The sequence below is a fragment of the Seriola aureovittata genome, chromosome 1 (genome assembly GCF_021018895.1).
Source record: "Seriola aureovittata isolate HTS-2021-v1 ecotype China chromosome 1, ASM2101889v1, whole genome shotgun sequence".
NCBI classification, from domain to species: domain Eukaryota; kingdom Metazoa; phylum Chordata; class Actinopteri; order Carangiformes; family Carangidae; genus Seriola; species Seriola aureovittata.
In genome coordinates this window covers 13,047,093-13,071,058 of record NC_079364.1, presented here as the reverse complement: position 1 = coordinate 13,071,058, position 23,966 = coordinate 13,047,093, and the positions used below count along the sequence as shown (strand labels likewise).

The 23,966-nt window shown below is 42.4% G+C and overlaps 2 protein-coding genes across 2 annotated transcripts in view; one reads left to right on the top strand and one right to left on the bottom strand.

Annotated features, from left to right (window-relative positions):
* dhodh (dihydroorotate dehydrogenase) overlaps nucleotides 1-23,966 on the top strand; it is a 73,295-nt gene that overhangs the window by 40,921 nt on the left and 8,408 nt on the right. The window lies entirely within an intron of this gene.
* Nucleotides 19,525-23,800, bottom strand: sult5a1 (sulfotransferase family 5A, member 1). Its single transcript, XM_056378773.1, has 6 exons — nucleotides 23,539-23,800; nucleotides 23,129-23,340; nucleotides 21,174-21,300; nucleotides 20,957-21,054; nucleotides 20,485-20,665; nucleotides 19,525-19,935 (listed from the first exon to the last, which is right to left on the bottom strand). Exons 1-6 carry the CDS (start codon nucleotides 23,675-23,677, stop codon nucleotides 19,781-19,783), a joined length of 912 nt encoding a protein of 303 aa, XP_056234748.1. The 5' UTR covers nucleotides 23,678-23,800; the 3' UTR covers nucleotides 19,525-19,780.

The window sequence follows — 23,966 nt, the reverse complement described above, 5'->3', positions numbered from 1 at the left end:
TGCCCGCGGATGTTATTTTCTTTCTTTTTTTTTCGACCAAAAGTAGCAGGACTTGAAAGATATTTTGGTCTGGCAGGTGTGTCCACTCTGCCACAAATCATGAACTGTCTGAACAACAAATGCTTTTCTCCACGCCAGAAAAGTGGGATGATGACAGCTGTCTGTCCAGCTGATACAATATGAGAGGGGAAGATAAGAGGGAAGGAAAAATCAAAGTGCAAGGTTGAGACTGCTGCTTTTCATTCCTTTTTCAGTGTAACGTGAGGGCATACAAACTCAAAGGTTGAGTAGATGTGAATGAGGAGGCTGATATTCTTCATTACTTTCATCTCAACTATATGTGAGTTATTCAGTCTATTAATTATAGCTATGAAACCTCAGCAGACAGCTTTCACAAAGAAATCAACTGCTGACTTAATCCAATAAACCTACTGCAAAAATGAAACATCTTGATTCCCTGCAGGACATCAGATTATGGTCTCCTCTGACCAGCTGCTAACTGAACACATGGTGCTGAACAGTGACCCTCAACATATGTTGATTTTCTTTAATGAATTTCTCTTTCCAAGAAGAGTTGAATATGATAAATATATGCTATGATTTATATATATATATATATATATATATATATATATATATACTGCCACAGATTTTGTGTAACTTCACTAGAAAGCTCTTCACACTGATGGCATCTACAACAAGAAAAGATTATATTAATAATGTATATTGCTTGACAGACACCTGTAAAACTCATCTGTTGTAGTGCATTTTGAAAGTCTGTTTGTAGACACAAAGATCAACTTGTTTATGTGTAAATCATTCAAATGCAAAGCAGCTGTAAACTGGCAAAAGAAGGTTAAACTTCCAGAGAGAACATTAAAGTTATATTGGTTGTTGTAAAGTAAGAGTTCAGTTAAGCCTAATTTGGTGTGATACAGGTGCTAATGATAACATGATGACAACATCATATATTTCCAGACTGATTATTTGTCCTTACTCAAAAAGCATTAAAGCCTTTGAAACAGCCCAACTGAGCACACTAAGTGCGAGTCTTGTCTAAACACACATGCAGGAGCACAAACCTCAAAGTGTGGCCCCTGATGATGTGCTGTAGCTAGTGTCTACACCTAGTGTCTCTGCCTGCATGTGAGGCATTTAGGGCACATGTCTAACTAGTAGCATCTACTGATAGTCTGCATATGAGTCGTTTAAGGGACATCTGTAAATTGTAGTGTCTGCCAATAGTCTGTATGTTTGGGGGTGGGGGGGGGGGGGGTTTCTTCGATGGGCTTCTTTACTTGCCCCCCCAGAGTCTAGGATCGCCACTGCCAGGAGGAGCACCCTGTACACATCATAACTCCATATCACAGTCCACTGCATACACAAGCGTGTCTTGGTTTACAGTCACCGATATATTATTGGCAGCAGAAAGATATTTTGAGACAAACTGTGTCTTCAGCTGCTTAGTCAAGTGTATTCAGAGTCATTTAATGTTTTTAGGTAAAGTAAAAATGGAGCTATTGAAGGGGGTAGGAAGTACTTTTTAGCAGGTCTGCTGCAGGGTGCAGGAGTCGCTCCTCTATGGCTTCTAAAATATTAATATCCCTGTCAAGGGCCATTACTCTCTACCAGTCTCAGAGTGTACTCTCTCTGGCTCCATCACTTCTGCAGAGCACTGACTGAGGTCACAACACCACCAGTCTCTTACTGCAGTTCAAAACAGAATTAGCATCGACGATGAAAATTGTCATTACATCTTATATGTGAACTCAGATACATTTTTCATACAATATTTAAGACGATGTGTGTTTTTTTCTAAGACCTGATTTCAGGCATCTTTTCTTAGTTACTATGTGAGAAACAAAAGACATTATATTTTATTTCCCACTCAGGTTATTTATTATATATTTGCATTAAATATCAAATTACAAGTTATATGATGAATCAGTATATCAGCAACTGATACTTCAACACTTCCTTTGTAACAATTTTGTCAAAACTTTGCAATTGATTCAGGGGTCAAAATATAGCTAGTACATCATTTTCTGCTGTTAAAATGTGCAGTGAAACAAGCAGTAAACATGTTTGGTTTTTCTTCTTCAGTGGTTCTGCATCTACAGACAAAGTTAGCTTTGTTTCATATCAGTGATCTTATTCATTCACCAAAATTATGAGTATAGAGTTTCAGGTTTTCTAGATCAGGCCAAACGGAAAGCTGCATCGCTGGTGAAGTTCTGTCCTGTCTCAGCCGTAGCAGCCAGTCACACAGATGGTGTTAAAGTGTTGAAGAATGATTATTGCCCCTGTAAATACTCCTACTACTTAAAGTGTGTGTGTTTAATTTACAAGAGGGAGTAATTTAATCCTGGTAATCATTATAATCATCACCAGTTTATGCTCAGTATTAGTATCAGTATGGATCATTGTAGCCTTTTTTATGCCAAGATAACACAGAGCATGTCTACTGTGTTGAGATCCTTTAAATGTGGTGCTGTCTGTACATTTATGCTGACAAGTACAGTTATTGTTGATTGCGTCACACATTAAACAGAAGCTCAGCGTAGAGAACTGAATGTTCTGCTGATGCTGGTTGTGCATCCATAGATTCAATCATTAAACATAAGAATGGACCTTTGCGGTAGGAATGATCAATAGTATCTCCTAAGGCAGTCTGCTGTTGGAAGCATGTTGTGTACTCATGTGGCGATGCGAGGGCTCAGAATGTTATACTACGATTATTAAATTTAGGACAAAGAAACCAACAACGCCACCCTGGGAATTGCACCCAGGGAATTGTAAATAAATATAACTATAAAGGAAGGCACACAGGTAAGTAATACAAGGAAGGGCAGGAGACGTGGTTCACGGTAGCAAAAATAATGAACACGTTTATTGGAAGTTGGTCTCACAAGTTAAAAAGGGTAGTTCACGACCGAACTAATAATTAACACCCTGCTCCAATAGCTGAGGCTCACCAACGGTGAGGGACAATGTGGGGGGAAGGAGTCCAAAACAAGAAAAGGCACCCCACGCTCACGTGACACACACAAAGGTGAAGTGCAAAGCAACCAAATCCAGAATCACAGCACACAAAGAGGAACCACCACCCAGGACACCGCCACCACCGTCGGCTCGCAGCAACTATGGAGGGAAGGGAAAACACAATTAATCAACAAGATACATAAACACAAATCCCTTATAAAAATGTAAACTAACAATTGTCCAAAAAAAACAAAACAATATTACCAGTGTAGGACTGAAACTCAATGAAACAAGAAAACAATAATTAGACCATTAGCTTAATGACAATTTAGCAAACAAACCAAACAAGATACTAAACAAACAAACAAACAAAAAAGAAAGAAATAAAGAAAGTAACCAATGGACACAGTCGTTCAATAAAAAGAAACTAATTGATAAATGACCAACCAATTAACTCAAAACAATACATTCAAAGAAAACATAAAAATACCTGGTCCCATCTAACCCCTGCACACGCTCACTCGTCCACACAGCCAGTCAGTGAATATGACCATTCATCCCTTCACAAACAAACAACCGCGCGCACACACACACACACACAGTCCTGACGGGGCAGCTCTCGCTAAGCCCGGCGCCCAAAAGGGGGGGGCCGGACACCGGCGACCGGGGGAGCAGGCAGCAGCCTGCAGAAACCGTCACCGTAGCAGCGGCAGCAAGCGAAGCAAGAAGCAAGCGAAGCAGAAAAGATGCACAACCGACAGTCTATTTAACGGGGCAACAGGGCCATCCACAGCACCCAGCCACCACAAACTGCGGGTCGGCGAAGCAGCAGTGTTCCTGGACCTTACTTTATATCCACCGTTAGCCACGGGTCCCGAACAACAGGAACCCTTCCGAGGAGGACAGTGACGAGGAGCCTCGGCACCGCTCCGTACTTCACTGGAGCGTCTGTGGTGCGTGATGCGTTCGGGATCAGCTATAAAAAATGGACAGGTGAGGTGTTTAACACCTTGGCTAACAGCTATGGTTGGAACTAAACATAAATGCCAAGGTGTCCATACCTTGTCCTTTTAATGTCTTTGGCAAACAGGGAGAATCGCCACCATCCCCTTAACCACAATGGACCACTACGCACAAAGTTAAACAGTTCAATGCAGAGGCTAATAAGAGCTAAAAGAAACAACTTGCAAACAATGCAGCCGTGCACCTACCCGTCTCGAGTACAAAGGAGGAAGCGGAAGGCCGGGAAGCGGGAGGGCCTTCGAGCCAGGAAGTGAGAGGACAAGAGAGGGACACGGCCCCCTTTTATTCCCTCGCCCTCTACGTTAATAGGCTACAGCGCCAGGTAAAGTGCAGAGCGGCAGACTTAAATTCAATCAGCCCCAGCATACTGCTACAATCCACCCCCCCTTTTTCATCGTCGACCCGACGATGCGCTGAAAAGATATAAGGGTCAATGCCAGGGCCTGAAGAAAACAGACACAGCGTTGGACTGGGCGGGTGGAGGCCTCGCCTGAGCCATTTCATTGGCAGGCCTGGGAAGACGATGGGGGTTGGGATGTTGGCCAGCCGTGGATCGGGCTGTCCGCCGCATGGCAGTTTCATTAATCCCTGGGGGAGTGACTGCCAGAGGGACAGAATGGGGAGGGGGCACAGGTACGACTGCAGCGGCAGGCAGTGCCAATGCAGGTGCTGTTTGGGTTTCTCTGGCCATCCGGCCAGCGGATGGGGTAGGGGTTTCCCTCACCAAAACCAACAAATCATCATCGGATGATTCGTCTTGCATCACCAGCTGGCCCGGGGGAATAGGAGGAGAATCAGAAGTGCTGCCCGGAGAAGCGACCCCAACCACGGCCTTAAGCAACGTTCGATGCACCCGCTTGACCTTGGTGAGGTCATCTAATGGTGCCACAGTATACACAGGACCTTCTCCAGGGGGAGCCTTGATCACCCTATGCACAACTGAATTCCACTTATCCTGAATCTTGCAACGACCTCTCCTGCCCAGATCTCTCACCAACACCATCTGGCCCTCCACCAGGGGCTGTGACCGAACAGTCTGATCATGGTTCCTTTTTCGGCGCTCAGCTGTGACCTTTAACCTTTCTCGAACACCTTCAAAAGCCAGGTGCAACCGGGTCTGGTGCTCTTGCACCCAGTCATTTACTGCCCCACCAACAGGATCCTGCACTCTCCCCAACAAGAAGTCAACTGGGAGCCTTGCCTCCCGGCCAAACATTAGGAAAAAGGGCGACTCCCCAGTCGATTGGTGGGGGGTGGTGTTATAAGCATACATTACCTGTGGTAGACAAGAATGCCAATTGCTTTTGCGAGAGGCTGGAAGGGTGCGCAACAAGTTGTGAAGCGTGCGGTTGAACCGCTCGCATTGCCCATTCCCTTCAGGATGGTAAGGAGTGGTTCGGGACTTCTCAATCCCGTAAAGTCCACATAGCTGCTGAATAAGGGCACTTTCAAAATTCCGACCCTGATCGGAATGAATTCGCACTGGGACACCAAACTTTGAAAACCACTCATTGACAAGCACCTGGGCCACAGTAGAGGCTCTTTGATCCCGAGTGGGGATAGCAAGAGTGTATTTGCTAAAAACATCAGTCAACACAAGGACATTCTCAAGCCCATTGCCGGTTGGTTCCAGCATGGTATAGTCCATTGCCAAAATTTCATTTGGCTCAGAGGCCAACAAATGCCCCATGAAGCTCCGGGCCGGTGGCCCAGAATCCTTGGCCACCTGGCACCGCTCACAGGTTTGACACCAGTGTCTCACATCAGAGGTCATACCCGGCCAATAGCACCGCTGCCTGAGCAATTCCGAGGTCCTATCCACACCTTGGTGGCCATGGTTTTGGTGAACCTCAGTGAGGACCTTTTCTTTCAGAGCAGCCGGCAAAAGAACCTGGAGAACCGCTTCCCCACCATCGGAGCGCAAAACCTGCCTATAAACCACTCCAGCCTGTTCAGTCAGCCGATCCCACTGTTTGAGGAGTACCAAAGCTAGCTGGGATAGCTGCCGGCGCTTCTCACGGTCAGGGTATTGCTTCTGCCGCCAAAGTGCACACACCTCCATGATCACAGAATCCGCCTGCTGAAGTGCAGCAATATCAGCAGGTGGATGCTGGGGCAAAGCTTGAACAGCAGCCTGACAGGCTTCAGGCCCTTGAGCTTGCAAAGCTTGCTTCAAGGGCGGTGGAATTGCTGTCCCAGAGACTATTGTGTCAAAGTCTACTACTACAGGTGGGTGCATACGGGACAGGGCATCTGCATTAGCGTTAGCTTTACCGGGACGGTAGCGAACCTCAAAATCAAAGGCTGCAAGCTGGGCTGCCCAGCGCTGCTCCAAAGCACCAAGTTTAGCTGACGACAGATGGCTAAGAGGATTATTGTCCGTAAAGACAATGCACCTGTGGCCAAGCAAATATTCACGGAACTTTTCCGTCATGGCCCATTTTAACGCCAAAAACTCCAGCTTCATGGAGCTATAATTAACTGGATTGCGCTCTGTCGGCCTCAAGCCTCTGCTTGCAAATGCTATGGGCCGGATCTTTCCTTCCTGCTCTTGTGAGAGCACTGCGCCCAAGCCTCCATGACTTGCATCCACCTCTAGGATGAAGGGGAGGGCAAAGTCGGCGTATGCAAGCACAGGAGCATTGGTAAGCTTGGACTTTAAGGCCTCAAAGCTCTGCTGGTGTTTTACTGTCCACTTTTCTGAAACCTGGCGTTCGGACCGCTTGGACTTTGATCCCCCAAGCTCAGCCACCAGGCGATGTAGGGGGGCAGCCAACTTGGCAAAACCTTCCACAAAGCGGCGATAGTAGCTAGCGAACCCGAGAAAGGACCGCAGCTCCAGGATGGAAGTGGGGGGCTGCCAGTTTGCTACCACCTCCACTTTACCTGGATCTGTGGAAACACCGTTGGCAGAAATAACATGCCCTAAGTAGCTCACCTCTTGTTGAAAGAACGAGCACTTTGACATCTTGGCCTTCAGGCCCTCTTTTTGCAACCGCTGCAGCACCACCTCCAGCCGCTCTAGATGTTGCTGGAAGGTGGAGGAAAAAACTACAATATCATCCAGATACAACAGCAAGGACTGACACTGCTGGTCCCCAAAGATCCTCTGCATGAGCCGCTGGAAGGTGCTAGGTGCATTACACAGCCCAAAAGGCATGCGATTCCACTCAAAGAGCCCAAATGGAGTGCAAAAAGCCGTCTTAGGTCGATCGACCTCTGCAACTGGAACCTGATTGTACCCGCTGGCTAGATCCATGGTGGAGAACCAGCGGGCTCCGGTCAGGGCATCCAGCGACTCCTCAATACGTGGCAGGGGGAAGGCGTCCTTCCTGGTCCTGCTGTTAAGGTGTCGGTAGTCTACGCATAAGCGCAGACTGCCATCCTTTTTCTTAACCAGCACAATTGGGGAGGCAAAAGGGCTACTGCTTTCCCTTATAACCTGCGCACCCAACAGCTGGTTAATGTGCTCTTTGACCACCTCATATTCTGATGGCGGAATCCGCCGGTAGCGCTGACGGATAGGAGTGTTATCCAAAAGCGGGATTTCATGGGAAATCAAGTTAGTACAACCCAAGTCACCATCATGTGACGAAAAGACTGAGGCGTGTTTCCGCAGAAGACCTCGCGCCTCTTCCTGCTCTCCAGCTGACAAGACCGACAGGTCGACTGCATCCACCTGGTCTGGAAGCGGGGGGACCACAACCTGGGATGCTAAGGTGGCTATTTGAGATGGAATCTCTTCAACACCAGGGGGCAAACTCACCACACGAACCTCATTCAAGGTTCCCACCACTGTTCGAGGGTAGAGCAGCACATCCGAAGAACCCACGTTCACAATGGGGATATATGCAGTACCACTCTCGACTCGAACCAGTGCTGGGGAAGCCAGAAGTCCAGCAGGAAGTCCCTGATCTGAGGGTTCAAAGAGCACCGTAGCGCCAGAGCAATGTGCAGAACAGGTAGCTAAAACCACCTGCATGGTGCCACCAGGGATGCGGCAGGCCTTCTTGCCTCGCACCTTAACTTTACCAGCGGCTTCAGAGGGAGGATCCTCGGAAGCCTGGTGGCATCTTTGTAGTGCTTGCACAACAGATTTTGGTGCTTCAGTGACAATGGGGAGACCAAACAGAGCGAGACCATGTTGCCCAAACAGCATCCTGTAACACCTTTGCAAAATATTCATCCCCAACACACCAGGTGCGGGAGGAGATTCATCAGCTGGGGGGTCCTTGACCACCAGTAACCCACACTCCGGCAACGACCTGCCACAAAGCTCGACTTCAAGCTCCAGATAGCCCAGGTAGGGAATGGGCAACCCGTTGGCCGCTCGAAGTCGCAGCCAATGGCAGGACCGAAGCCTCTCTTGGCCCCAAGCCTCAAAGTGCTGCCGGAAGAAGCTCTCCGTAATGGTTGACACCATAGACCCCGTGTCCACCAGACAAGGAACCACTACTCCTCCCATGACCACATCCACATGTGGACAAGCGGCAACTAGCTTAGCTTCTTCCCCAGCCCCTGAAGAAACTTTTGAGCCGGTGGTGGCTCCCCCCGAACTTTGGCTCTGCAGCTCGGCGGGCGCTAGTTTCCCGGATGCTGACCTGAATTATGTTGCATGCCCAGCTGAGATGAAGCGGGCGCTAAAGGTCGCGGACGGGGAAGAGCACGCCCTCCTTCGCACTCTCTGGCAAAATGGCCCGGTTGCTGACACCGTCTGCAAATTACTGGACCACGGTAAGTGGAATGATTACGCTGCTGATTGGTCTGCAGCTGAGCAAGACTATCAGTGAGCCTGTTAAGCTGTTCCTGCTGGCGCATTAACATTTCTTTCACCTCCAGCAGCTCACCAGCCTGAGGTCGATTAGCCACCGGAGGGGCACTCTGAACACCATACTGTAAACCCAGAACTGAGGGAACCGAGTGGCTCCGACCCCGCACACCTCCTGGCAACCCCTCTCGCTCCCACCTGATTGCCTCTGCCCTTGCCTCAAGCAAAGAGACAGCAGGCTGCCTGCGCACAAGTTGCTTCAACTCTCGGCGAAGGGAACCGTCAATAACGCTCTCGACAAATTGATCTCGCAATAAAACCTCTGCATTTAACATGTCACTAGGTGCACTTTGTCTCACAGAAGCCATCAGACTCATCAGCGCAAGGGAGAATTCCTGAAGCGTTTCCCCCTCTTGCTGGCGTCTAGAGAAAAAGGCTTCCTGCAAGGCAACATAAGAGTCTGTACAACCATACAGCTCCCGCAGAACAGCGATAATTCTAGCCGGGTCACTTCTCTCCGCGCTAGAACGATATTTTATTTCTTCCCGCGGCTCTCCCTCCAAGTGGTCGAAAAGAAAAAATGCCTGATCGGACAGGGAAAGGTGGCGAGCTCTCATACAGGCCTGAACCTCTTCTATCCACCCTTCTAGCCCTAGGCCTGTCCTACCCCTAAAGACTGGGCACTTCCTATCTCTGGGGATCAGGACCAGCCTCTCTGTTACAGGAGCGCTAGAGGTGGAAGGTGCTGGAAGAGGCTCGGTGGAGATGGGAGGTGCAGCGCTAGGACCAGGTACGGCCGCAACCTGCTCCCGCTGCAACCTATCATTTTCCGCCCTCAACTGTGCCACCAAATCCCTCATTTCTTGCAGTTCCCCCTCCATTACTTTACTGTTACCACTAATCCCTGGACGCTAATCTTACAACACTTACAGGAAACCCACTGCTGCTTCGCCTCAAACTCAATGCATCCACTCACACTCAAATCACAATCCAGAAGATGGGCAAATCAGGAACAACAAAAACAAAACAACAAAAAAAAAAGACAAACTACAGAGAACACACGTGTCCGCCTTCACTAAGTAAATCCTGCCGACAACGCCAAGTTGTGGCGATGCGAGGGCTCAGAATGTTATACTACGATTATTAAATTTAGGACAAAGAAACCAACAACGCCACCCTGGGAATTGCACCCAGGGAATTGTAAATAAATATAACTATAAAGGAAGGCACACAGGTAAGTAATACAAGGAAGGGCAGGAGACGTGGTTCACGGTAGCAAAAATAATGAACACGTTTATTGGAAGTTGGTCTCACAAGTTAAAAAGGGTAGTTCACGACCGAACTAATAATTAACACCCTGCTCCAATAGCTGAGGCTCACCAACGGTGAGGGACAATGTGGGGGGAAGGAGTCCAAAACAAGAAAAGGCACCCCACGCTCACGTGACACACACAAAGGTGAAGTGCAAAGCAACCAAATCCAGAATCACAGCACACAAAGAGGAACCACCACCCAGGACACCGCCACCACCGTCGGCTCGCAGCAACTATGGAGGGAAGGGAAAACACAATTAATCAACAAGATACATAAACACAAATCCCTTATAAAAATGTAAACTAACAATTGTCCAAAAAAAACAAAACAATATTACCAGTGTAGGACTGAAACTCAATGAAACAAGAAAACAATAATTAGACCATTAGCTTAATGACAATTTAGCAAACAAACCAAACAAGATACTAAACAAACAAACAAACAAAAAAGAAAGAAATAAAGAAAGTAACCAATGGACACAGTCGTTCAATAAAAAGAAACTAATTGATAAATGACCAACCAATTAACTCAAAACAATACATTCAAAGAAAACATAAAAATACCTGGTCCCATCTAACCCCTGCACACGCTCACTCGTCCACACAGCCAGTCAGTGAATATGACCATTCATCCCTTCACAAACAAACAACCGCGCGCACACACACACACACACAGTCCTGACGGGGCAGCTCTCGCTAAGCCCGGCGCCCAGAAGGGGGGGCCGGACACCGGCGACCGGGGGGAGCAGGCAGCAGCCTGCAGAAACCGTCACCGTAGCAGCGGCAGCAAGCGAAGCAAGAAGCAAGCGAAGCAGAAAAGATGCACAACCGACAGTCTATTTAACGGGGCAACAGAGCCATCCACAGCACCCAGCCACCACAAACTTCGGGTCGGCGAAGCAGCAGTGTTCCTGGACCTTACTTTATATCCACCGTTAGCCACGGGTCCCGAACAACAGGAACCCTTCCGAGGAGGACAGTGACGAGGAGCCTCGGCACCGCTCCGTACTTCACTGGAGCGTCTGTGGTGCGTGATGCGTTCGGGATCAGCTATAAAAAATGGACAGGTGAGGTGTTTAACACCTTGGCTAACAGCTATGGTTGGAACTAAACATAAATGCCAAGGTGTCCATACCTTGTCCTTTTAATGTCTTTGGCAAACAGGGAGAATCGCCACCATCCCCTTAACCACAATGGACCACTACGCACAAAGTTAAACAGTTCAATGCAGAGGCTAATAAGAGCTAAAAGAAACAACTTGCAAACAATGCAGCCGTGCACCTACCCGTCTCGAGTACAAAGGAGGAAGCGGAAGGCCGGGAAGCGGGAGGGCCTTCGAGCCAGGAAGTGAGAGGACAAGAGAGGGACACGGCCCCCTTTTATTCCCTCGCCCTCTACGTTAATAGGCTACAGCGCCAGGTAAAGTGCAGAGCGGCAGACTTAAATTCAATCAGCCCCAGCATACTGCTACACTCAGCTGTCAGGTTATGTACTCTGTCCTTGTGTGTAACTGGGAAACTGAAGCTTTTTGAGCATCATCACCCACCTTCATATTTACTGTACTTACCGAACACACACACACACACACCAAGCTTTTCACAAGGCAATAATACAACAGGTATGGGGAACTGTATCAGCCGGTCAACCATTTTCCACTGCTTACCAAAACAGGATTTACTTTCTTTCATGAGTCATGAATAAGCTTTATTCATTATAGATATGCTTGCTTGGTCATGAATGATACTTCCGTTCAAATATTAAACAGATATCATCAGAAAACAGAAGAGTCAAGCGTCAAAACAGTCAAAAGCTCAACATATGAAGTTGATCTGTCTGTGCTGATCTTTCACCTCCATCTTTTTTTAGTATCCTTAGAGGACATTCAAGAGATACAGAATGCATATTTGTTTATACAACTTCCCCAAGATAATGCCATGCACTATCAGGCTCAGCTCTGTCCGTTTTACCCTTCAGATGTGGTCATGATGACTGATGATGAGAGGAGTCCATATGTCCAGATGTTGTATGCATGACTTTTGCTAGTGGATATTTTCTCAGAGCGGATGGTGGTGAAGTTTGCTGCAAGAATGGTTGGTGGTTCATTTGGCAAATTGTTGATTAAAAACGCAATAATGTGCAATGAGGTTCCCATAAAGTTCATTGTTGAAGCCATTATCTTGTCATTACATGGACATGTATCTAACATGATAAGTTTTCTTAGAGAGGATTACGAACGTTGCATTGCAATTTGCATGCAGTTTCAAACACTGTAAAATAAAGTAGCGATACCCATAAAGGCCACGATTGGCTAAATTGTTACTCCAACAAAAAACAAAACAGCAATTTGCAAGAGCAAAACCACACCTTTCTGACATGAGAGATGTTGGCTGCACTTCAGACACTGGAAACAGACCATACTTAAAAGTTTGAACAGAGGATGTCCATCTCTGAGAAATCCAACCTAGTTTGGAGAATTTATTTCACCTTGCTCTAGATTCACAATTTAATTGTGGATGTAGCTCATTCAACAGCTCCAAAATGGATGTGCTGTACTGCTGTTTTACCACAGTGGCACAGACTGTTACATCTATAATGGAGCAGAGAAGTAAAGAACAAAGTACAAATGATTCAAGGTTATGCATGTCTCTTGGAAGCAACAACAACAAAATCTGTAAAAAAAAAAAAAAAAAAAAAAAAAAGGAAAGTTTTGTTTCTCATTTATCAGATCAGGTTATTTGAACATTTTCAAGCAAATAATTGAATCTCAAGGTTTTCATTTATTTCTTACACTTCATCAGACGTATGATCACGTCTGTGGTCTCCTGTAATCCCCTTTAAATGTGGAACAACATGTTCTTCTTTGATACTTGTATATCTAAATCTTTGTGTGTGTGAACCGCACTACTTTGCGTCCTCTGCAGCTGTTAGGTGCCTACTCAGGTTCTGACACAATGGGGGAAGATGATGGTGCTGACAGGCATTAAATGCCATGCAAATGCCACGACTGTCACACCCTCTCTTGTCCAGGGCACAACTGCCTGCCATGACTCCCTTCAGTTATCCTGGTCTCATTACCAGAGACGAACAACAAATCCTTGTCAAAGTTAATGCAACTCAGACGTTAATCAGATTTCAAGTTTTAATACTTTTTGCTATTTCAATAAACCCCCCCCCCCCAAAAAAAAAGAAAATTGTAAAATATTATTGCAGACAATTGCAACACTAAAGTAGTATTTTCATTAATCATAAGGCCAATGAATATATCAATAATACATTTAGCTAGATGAAAGACACAATTTCTGTGCTGTCAAGGCCATTCTGGTGTCATGAATGGATATGATAGTGAGAAGTTTATAGTGTTCATCCCTCTCCAACAGTATCTCCCCATTGTCTGATATGTTACCATGCTACAGCAACATAGAAAAGGTGAGCACGCTTTCAATAGCAACTATGTAGAAATGTACCCTTCCTCCCCTTCCTCCACACCTTCCTCCACCTCCAACTACAGCAACAACAACTACAAAAGGATTGATGCAACTTTACAAAGCTGGTCAATTTTTTTTAACTAAACCATAGCTTTATCGTTTCCCTCTGATGTGTAGGAGCTTCACTCTAAATTTGTAAAATAACTCAAATATAAATATAGAGTATATGTCAGGTTTTTCCCTAAAATGAATAAGTTGATATTAGCAAAATTTGGGTTCAGGGGCGATCATGCCTTTTACATTGTTGACATTGTTCAACATTGGTAGAATTCATCTTTAAGACCCAATCGAGCCTACATAAAGGTTCATAGAAACCTTGAAAATGTGAAGACAGTGGGTTTTCTTAAATGCCTTCACCTTGCCATAGAGATGCATACTGGTTAAACAAGGCCACTCAGTGGCCAGACCAGGAATATCACGTCATTTCTCCTGGTACTTTCTCATGCATGTCATTAACTACTGTAGTGTAGCTAAACAGAAAACAAAACTGTGAATATGGCTGGATGCTTGACTGGAAGCAGAAGTAGAGAGAGTTATTTTATGTACGGTATAATATTGTTTGCTTGTAGTTGAGCTATGATTCACCAACACTGTCTTTTTAAAGTCTGTTTTAAGTATCTCTGGCACCAAGTTGTTAAGTTGTTTGCTGGTAGTTTCTTCCACATCTGGTGCCAACTAGACCAATTATTTAGGAGAAAAGGGCATGAATGTTTAATAACTTGTTATAAATTCAACATTACATGGTTGAAACAGTTCAAAAATAATTGTGGAAATAAATGATAAACAACATGACTTATCCCTGACTCCTGCTAGCAGTGATGCACCAGTCACGGTTGGAGCACAACATTTTTATCATTTTTATTTGTTTATGTTTCAACCTGCACCAAGGTTAAATTAAATAGAATATGCAGAATAGAAAACACTTGCATGGGTGTGTAGAATGTTTATGAAGAATATGCATAAGATTTAACTGATGAGTATGGCATCTTTCACCTTAATGAAAAAGGCAATGATTTGATAACAAAAAGCTCAGTGTATGGGTTTAATAACTGTAAGAATAATATTTCTCACCCATTCAAAACAGGCCACCAACACCAATAATAATAGTAATCTTTTCTTTTTTTTTTAAATCCCATATTTGAACACGGTCTGTGGTTTTGTTTGATCGGGGCAATTAACACCAGCATCAGCTTTACCCTTCAACCTCCTTCCCCTCAGCAGAGTCTGAAGCTTGATATATGGAGAGGTGTGAAGTGGCTTCTCACTTGGCTGAACTGTGGGTGTGAGTGGACAGCAAAGAATGCAACAATCGTGTGTGTACGTGTGTGTACGTGTGTGTTTGTGTGTGTGTGCGTGCATATGCGTGACCATGCATGGACTTTATTAGCAGCTGTTTTCACATGGCTCCTCAGAGCCCTTGTCAGTTTCATTGCTCTGTGCATATTTAACAGAAATCAAACAGATCAGTGACAGAAGGTGAAAGAGGAGAAAGAGACCAACCACTTTTATATAAAAGAAAGTGTGTTTGGGTCATGGTTTGGACAATAATCTTCAAGGTTTTATGAGAATGAGTTTCAATTTCATGTCTTTCAAATTTGGTTGGATGACATCGCTACTGAATGAAATAAAGACGTTTTTCACATAGGCCTATGCAGTAGTTCACCCAGACCTTTAGCCTCTTAGAGCCCACCTGTTTTAAACCTACTTTGGATCCATTTGCATTTGTAAATGTAATAAACTTATAAGAGAAGGAACTGTAAGGCCAAAATGCATTTATGAGACATCATTTGAAAGGTAACATATTGAAGTTTCTGAAAAATGTGCTTGTTTTGCATGTGACTAAAAACCAAACCTAAACTACATCAGCTCATACACTGTATTTTTTTTTGTATTTTTCAGTCCTTGCCTGTAAAAAAGTCATATAACATAACTGCCAACAGGATATACTTTATACAAGAACAATGAAAAGCTCTACAATACTTCTGCATCTTGTCAAAAACTCATCTGTGAAGATTTAGTATAGTATAGTTTAACATTTTTCACTGGTGCCCATAAACCTCTCTTAAAGGAAAACTGGGAGAAATGTGCTTTAACTCATATGATATATATATATAATATGAAATAATAGAATAAATAGAACATATTGAAGAATTTTGAATTCTGAAACCTTTTTGAACCATTCAAAACAGAGCTGATCACAACAGCACCACTGTGCTCTGAAACCCATTATTTCCAATGGCTTGGTGACGACAATATGTTTCTGCGCCGAGCAGTGCCGGTTCTAACTTGTATGGTACCCTGGGCAAATAGCCCCTTCAGCCCCCCGCCCCTCCGCCCCAGCTACAACTAAAGACACACTATTCTTCACAAACTGTAACTTTTTATCAAGCAAATTATCATAACTTGTTTGTTATACAAATTATGATAATTTGTTTAATAAAATATAATAAAAAATTATAATAAATAAAATATAATACATAAAATAGGTGTAAAATCACTGCAGTGTGTCTGAAAATATTTCTATAAATTTCTATAATAATATTCCTGTGATATTATTTCTGAAAACAAACTGTTAATCTTGCAGATATTTCTGAAAACATCTCTGTTAAAGTTCTTAAATATTCTGATAATATTGCTTTCATGCTAAAATATTCTTGTAACAAATTATCATAACTTTTAAAAACTAAATAAATGATAAATACCAATTATACAATCATAAATACCAAAATAGGGATAGAGTCTCTTTCTCTTTTATATACACACAAATAACATAGACAATCAAATTACTAAACTGCTACTAATCTTTCTTGCTTTCATCCTCAAGTCGTGTCAAAATTATATACAATTATAAATATCAAAATAAAGTAACACCTCTCTCTCTCTCTCTCTACAAAATAAAATAATCAGTGTTCCACTTTCACTACATGCTAGACATTTAGTCATGAACCATTTTCAATTTACACATGGATGATACTGCTAAATTATAGTTGTTAAATTTTTTGCCAATGTAAAATGTGTCTTTAGATGTTAACAGCCAGACTGTCAACACAGCCTCAAAGTTAAAATTTTATTGTGGTGTTTTTGTAAAAGGTTTTATTTGAGCTGTAAGCTTGACAAATTGAATGGCCAAGCCTTGGCAGCATGGTTTTGTTTTTTGTTTAGTTTTAATATGGCTGTGACAAAACAGATACTCCCATTTTTATACACAAGTCCAAATGTAATGCACCCAAAATAAAAACTGTTCTTCCGCCCTTCTGACCACAGTCATAACCCTCTTTAATTTGAAAACAGGGTAGGCTATTTGAGGTCTGCAATACCTTTTTATGTGGAAAACACTTCGGAGTTATAGCTAGAAGTCTGAACCAGTGATAGGGGGATCCTGAAATGCTTTGCACAGACAAAATCGAAAGCCTTAGCTTTCAAACAGCGTATTATTTGTCAAGTCAGGTAATCCGAAAACTCCTACACAGGTGCTACAAAAAGCAAATTGTCACATATAGGTGGTGTGATGTATTGTAGACGCTTAGTCTGCAGTGAAAGGTCAAGTACATGTTGCTCTCTTACTCACAAATGGCAATGGAAACATTTCCTCATTTTCATTTCCTCTTTGACCTAATGTTGTATAACATTTAAATATTACGTAGCAACTAGACAATGATCCATTTTCTTTATATATCACAGTGGGAAACACTGAGGATTCCCACTCACCAAGCACTTTATTAGGAACACCTGTACACCTATTATTCTTGCAGTTATCCAATCAGCCAATAATGTGGCAGCAGTGCAATGTATAAAATGTGGTTATATGTTTTTATTATTATGATTACTTCTGAAAAAGCTGATCTCCTAGGACACACAACTGAATGTTGTTTCTGACCACGTGCCTCCCTTTATGGCCACAATTGACCATCTTTTAATGGCTACTTCCAGCATGATAATGCACCATGTCACAAGGCAAAAGTCATCTCAAACTGGTTTCATGGACATGACAATGAGTTCAGTGAACGTCAGTGGCCGCCCCAGTCACCAGATCTGAATCAAGTAGAACACCTTTGGGATGTGGTAGAACAGGAGATTGACAGCACAAATGTACAGCTGACAAATCAAAAGACTTTTTGTGATGCAGTCATGTCTCAGAGGCATGTTTTCAAAATCATGTGTAATTAAAGGACTGAGGCAGTTTAGAGAGCAAAGGGAGGATCTCCCCAGTGTTAGTATGGTGTTTTAATAAAGTACTAGGTGAGTGTATGTATTTACATTCAAGTATAACTGAGAGGTTACAACATAACATGTTACGACACTGTCATTGTGCAACAGGAATAGGATACATTTACCACACGGGTAAAAACCTCTTGTGGTGTGCTGACTTTATCACCCATATCTGTGATATGACATCATGTTGCTCAACAGAAAGCCACTGGCCCAAATCTCTATAGTAACTGTAATAATATCTTTACAACAGTTTCAGTGTCCAGTGTTGTACAGATAAGACATCATCTTTCAAGACATGTTTTTTTTAAAGCCCACTTCTCATTGTCAGTAGCTGTTGCAGTGATATTGGGATACCATGTTTTGCACAGATAGAATCAGGAGACTTGAGTTTTCGAAACAATGTATTATTTTTCAATCTTTTTGTGTGGACTAAGTATGGTGCTGACCAAACACTCCTACCGAGGTGTTACCAAGGCCAAATAGTCCCAGAGGTTGCATGATCTATTTCAAAGAAAGGTCAACTACAGTATGTTCTTCTTCTTCTTTCCTAAATTCCATTTCCTCTTTTACTTGATGTTTAAGATTCCCCCTTTAAGACTAGACAATAGCTAATTTTCTTATATAGCACAGTGGGAAATAGTTATGTGAGAAATGTATTTTAAGTCAGTAGTACGCAGATACATACGTATATTGTGCAGCCTGTTATGGTCATATTTATAACTTGGTGGCTGTTTCAGCATCCTGTGATATCTCATCATTCAAGACTATTTTTAAGCCCAATTTTTATTGTTTAGTCCTTTTTTGAGTATTTCTTTATTCAACAATTTTTCAAAAACATCTCTTTTTGTATTACTTATAAATTTTATATGGTCTGCAGTTAAGATGTGTTCTCAGCATTAAAAATATATTGTTTTTTGTTTGTATAAACTTTAATTTGATAAAAGCGCAGCTCTATTCCAAACCATTCAGTTTGCTTCAACATAGAAGTTAGAGGCGACATGGAGGAAAATACTAATCAGTCACAATCCTCCTGTATTGAAACAGCAATGCCAAAAGAACCTGTGGTCCTGAGGGCTTCAGCTACAACTGACAGATCATTTTTTAAAAAGTATTATAATGACAGTTATGGAGTAATACATTTTATTTTTTTGTTATTTATATTTTTCACCCGGCTAGACTATATGTCAATGATTTTAGATCTATTTAGTATGGAGATTCAACTGTTTTTAACTATTAAACAACAGAAGCCTTTCCAACAATCTATGAACACTTGAATTCTACAAACCCTCTTTGTAGTGTGATATAACTTTTATCTTATAACGCTGAATGTCTCGGGTCAATCAGATGTCAACTACAAACATATGTGGATTAATTCTTTATCAGCTTTTACCAGACCAGTGTCTTTCCACCAGTTATCAGAGTTCATCCTTGCAGTCACAGAGCACAGTGTGTTCTGTACACTCTCTATTGTTTGGTCTTATACACACACAAACATTCAGTAGGATTAGATCAAAGCACTCCAGTGCATGGAAACTGGAGGCGGAACAACACCTGTCTTTGGCTGAGTGAAGTGACAGGACGCAGAAGGACGGCTCAGCCCTCTGGACGAGGAGCTTTATATTAAAACCTTTGACCTGTCCTTCCCCCTCTGCTCATTGTTGTGCTCCTTACATAACAGTTGATTTCTTTGCTTTTAGTGCACATTAGCAACCTTAACTGCCACAAATGATTTTGTTCTTGGTCAACCATAAGAAGATTCAGATGATCTTAGATTTATTCATTCATTTATTACATTGAATGCATAATCACAAATGTCACTTCATGCATAGATACATTAAGGAAAGCATCAAAGCAAAAGAATATAAAAGGTGTAGAGGGGTACTGAGCACCACATTTCTCAAAGTGTTTGCTTAACTGCAACTGCACACATAAGATTAATGTTGACCTAATTAGCAAGATTTAAGTTCTTGATCCATGTCACAGGATGCAACACAATTTCAAACTTCATTAACTTCAGCTTCTTTTTCACAATTTCTTTGTTTCCTGTGCGATTTGCTCTCAAAAGTGCAGTCCTGCATCTTGGACTTGAAGATGCTTTCGAAATATTGATTCTGCTCCTCTGTGAACATGTTTTTCCAGTCACCAGCTTTACCTGAATCGTAGGAAGGGAACAGAGAGTGAAGCAAAATGAATTATATTTAATTAAAGGCCAAATAGGTTATTTTCAAAACCATGTAAACTAAAGGTAAATCTATATACAGTATACAACTGTTGGCTCTTGCCACCTGTTAAAGGAAACATTTTACACATTACAGTCTGGGAGATATGCTGATTCACTTCCCTATTGACAGTTAGATGATACCGCTCTCATGTCTATTTAGTAAATGTGAAGCTATAGCCAGCAGCCAATTAGCATAAAGACTGTAAATACAGGAAAACAGCTAGTCCAGCTCTGTCCAAAGGTAACAAAACCTGTCTACAAGCACCTCTACATTTTGGTCTTACTGTGGGTGTGAACTGTGAGCAGTTCAACCAAGACGAAGAGATATTTCCTTCTCTTAATATTTGATTTCAAGGATTTTTAGAGGAGAGATGAAAGTTTTTCATGATAACATTAGCCAATTAATTTTCTTTTTTGACTTTTTCATCCCCTTCGGATTAATCTTGGGACCTTTTGGGAGGTCCTGACCCCCAGCCTCACCTTTCCTCATGAAGGAGCCCTTGCTATGGTCCATTATCTCATCAGGGACGAGGGTGTAGTTGACCATCTTGTTATCTTTCATGCTCGTGAAGCTGCAGTATTTCACACAGTTTTTGACCTCGTCCTCCACCAGGGGACACTGTAAGAAAGAGCTGACCCTCTTTATGGCACCATGTAGGTCCTGACAGCAGGAAGACGACGGATAATAATATTAAGTTATTCAAAAAAGGAACTGATCGTCATATCAAATTTCAACTGCAACACTTGTATGACATGTATGGTAACTGGTAACAGCTTAGTTTGAATAGGACACTGTAGAGTAAACAGCGTTTTTCAGTAACTTCCACTTTGTCTTAGATTGGGGAACAAGATAAGTATCTTACAAGAAACTGTAATGTTACTTGTTGTACAGTGTTGTAATGTACAGTTCTATGTGTTGTGTTATGAGAAAGATGAATCACTCTTCTTTTACCAATGACATCTCTTCATAGGTGATGTGAAGCAGATTGCCCATAGTCGCTGTTTGACTGGTCCAGCCTTTAAAATGGTCAAACCAGGAGCCAAAGTTCACTGAAACAAGTGTGGAAAAATACTTTGCATTTCATCAAATTATACTTTTGGCTGCAAATTATAAACAAAAAGGGGGAAAAAAACATGTCCACATGTCCTTTGTCTTCATGTCAACTCACGTGTGCCCTCCAGAAATCGATCTAAAAACTCTGGAAATGTGCCAGCCTCAGGGAGAAAGTTGGCTATTTTGTGGAAGTGGTAAAAAGACACCACCACATCTTTAGGATTTCTGCTCACGTAAATGACCTGTGAGATGACATAGAGCAACACTGTCAGATTGTTTGGTTAATACTGATGTTGATCTGTACTACACTACAGACGCAGTGAAGTTGAGAAAAAACTTTTTAAAGTTTTCAGTTTGGACGACAAACTGTACAACACATAGAAAAATTGTAATGTCTTTCTGTCTTTTAAGGCTGATTATTTTACCCCCCAAAAAAACTTGTTACCATAGAACCAACACAGTACCCAAAAAATGCAGATGTCTTTGGGTAATCTTTTTAACGTTTAGAGATGCGATATCTAACAAATTTGCTCCGTCAATTTAATTTCTTATCCATTTAACTTAAGTTTGATTTTTATTTACAGTCCATAGCTTATAGGAATCAAATGTTTCTGTGTTTGGCCTAGTATCTATCTTTCTGTTATTTATTTTGAAAGCACCGTAATAGCCTATATTAACTTACCTAATATAATACATTTAAATATCAAATTTAAAGAGATTAACCATCAAACCAAGTGAAAATCGCTAGAGTCAAAAAAGTAGACGGCAACTATTTGGATATGCCAAGCTTTGTTTGTTTTTTTCCATCATGAATTGATTTATTAGCTGTTGCCTGAATAACAAGAGGAAACAACAAAATGTCAGTTTATTGAAGTGGATATTTTCCATTTACAGTTAACAACTAGGGAAAATAAATAACTAAATTTAACTCTAGTTTTAGTTTAGGCACAGCAATCTCACAAGCTAGCTTTCACTTGACATTGCCCCCTTACTTTAGCTGTGTAGTTAGCTTGTCTTTCTATGGTAGGGAGTGCAGTAAGTGCAGTGACGAGTCCTACAGCACATAGATTACGAAGCCAGAATGCAGTAACTACATAGACAAAGCGTGGATACTGCGTTTTTGTGGTCTGCTATAACTCAACTTTGCCGTAATGTAGTTAGTGCCTTTCTAGGGGTGTTGGAAAAATTGTGATACTTTATGATAAACATAATCATCTTAAAGGGAAACTGTATTATCCTGTATAGAACTTTTCATATGTGTCTACTTTTAAGACAGGAGTTGTCAGAGAGGAGCGCAGTGACCTTCGTTGTTCTTCTTCGCTGTTATCATTAGCTATGATAAGGCATGAATCGAGTCTCTATTGTGTCTGTCTCATTTGAGTAAGAATGTGAGGTCACTCTCATATATTCTGGGTATAAATTCTGTGTGAATGTCGCATTCTTTGAACATTTGCACTGTGAGCTCTGGTGTGTAACTTGTTCCCTTGCTGCAAGAATAAATATCCTACTCTTGTGAATTTTCAGACAGTGTTCCTGAGATTATTTGATAATTTACTTAACAAGGGGCACACCAACTTATCGAATGATGTCTAAATCAAAGGGAATAGCTACAGATATTTCTTCTGTGTCTCTGCTTAAAAGTTTTATACACACCACCCACCCTCTGCTGATATTCACATCACTTCACAGTTATGTTGAAAAAAGGAATACGCCTTATAAACTACAACTCATCTCAAGCTGGCCAGACAGTATGTGTCCCTGAAGGGCTGGTGGTGGTTACACACTCACAGCACACAGATTACCAAGCCTGGGTAGCAGAAAATATGCAAATACTGCATTTGGTTGTTAGGGCTGTTTTGTTGCAAATTTAAAAAGCTGTCTTCACAGAAATGCCATATTTGTATTTCATGTTTTGCATATGGTAAAACAGATTTTGGAGAGCCAGATACTTATTATAACCCTGTTTTAACCAAATATGTAGTTTCTGCATTTTGCCTTGTGTATCTATACTTACACAACAACTTAAAACAACTCTGTTGTCCAAACATCTCATAAACATGTAAATCTGACCTTGGCTTTAGAGCCTTGGAGCGTGGGACCCAGTAAGTGATGAGGCAGGTGTGTGGTGATGACTCGAGGTGTGGTGGATGAGGCTTCCAGTACCGCAGCACAATAGTATTGCTCCAGCCAGGGAGCCCTGGTCCAGTTTGGGACATTTTGGGTCAGATGTGGGTCCCCTCTGCCAGATATGAGGGTCACAATTTCCTGCATCCATGTGGTGCCTGTTGAAAGAAAAAAGAACTTTAAAAAAGTTCAAAATCCTATACTGCAAAGTTATGACTTATGATGTAAATGCCAGTCATTATGTTACCATGCAGTTTCAACAGTGAGTTGCTTATCATGCTCATGTGGCTAGTTGAATAACATTTGAAAACATTACATCCACTATGCAGCTTGATCAGTTTATCGGCTCTAGTTACCTGACTTTGGATAGGAGGCAATGAGGATATCCGTATCCTGAAATGGAAATTTGAGAGCAAGTTGCAAGGATTCCTGGGTGTGCAGATGTCCAGGAAACAAAATACCATGAAACATCTCTGTGACATCCAACCTGGCCATATCCAACCTTAGTTCAAGTATTTGCTGTTCTCTGTCTCTCTTTTTCAGCTTCCTCTTGACTTGTCCTCCTTTGGTGTATACCTTTCAGTTGCTCTGCCTGACTGTCTGTCTCTCTACTCACTCTTTTTCTGTGTCTGACTGTGAAAGGGTGGATGATGCTTCGATTGACTAAACAGGAAGTGACACTTACCACTGCTGACATACATTTGAGTTAAAGTAAGCAAAACCGGAAGAACAGCTAATTTGGCAATGAACGTAACTGTGCAATTGTCTATCTGCAGGTTGAATT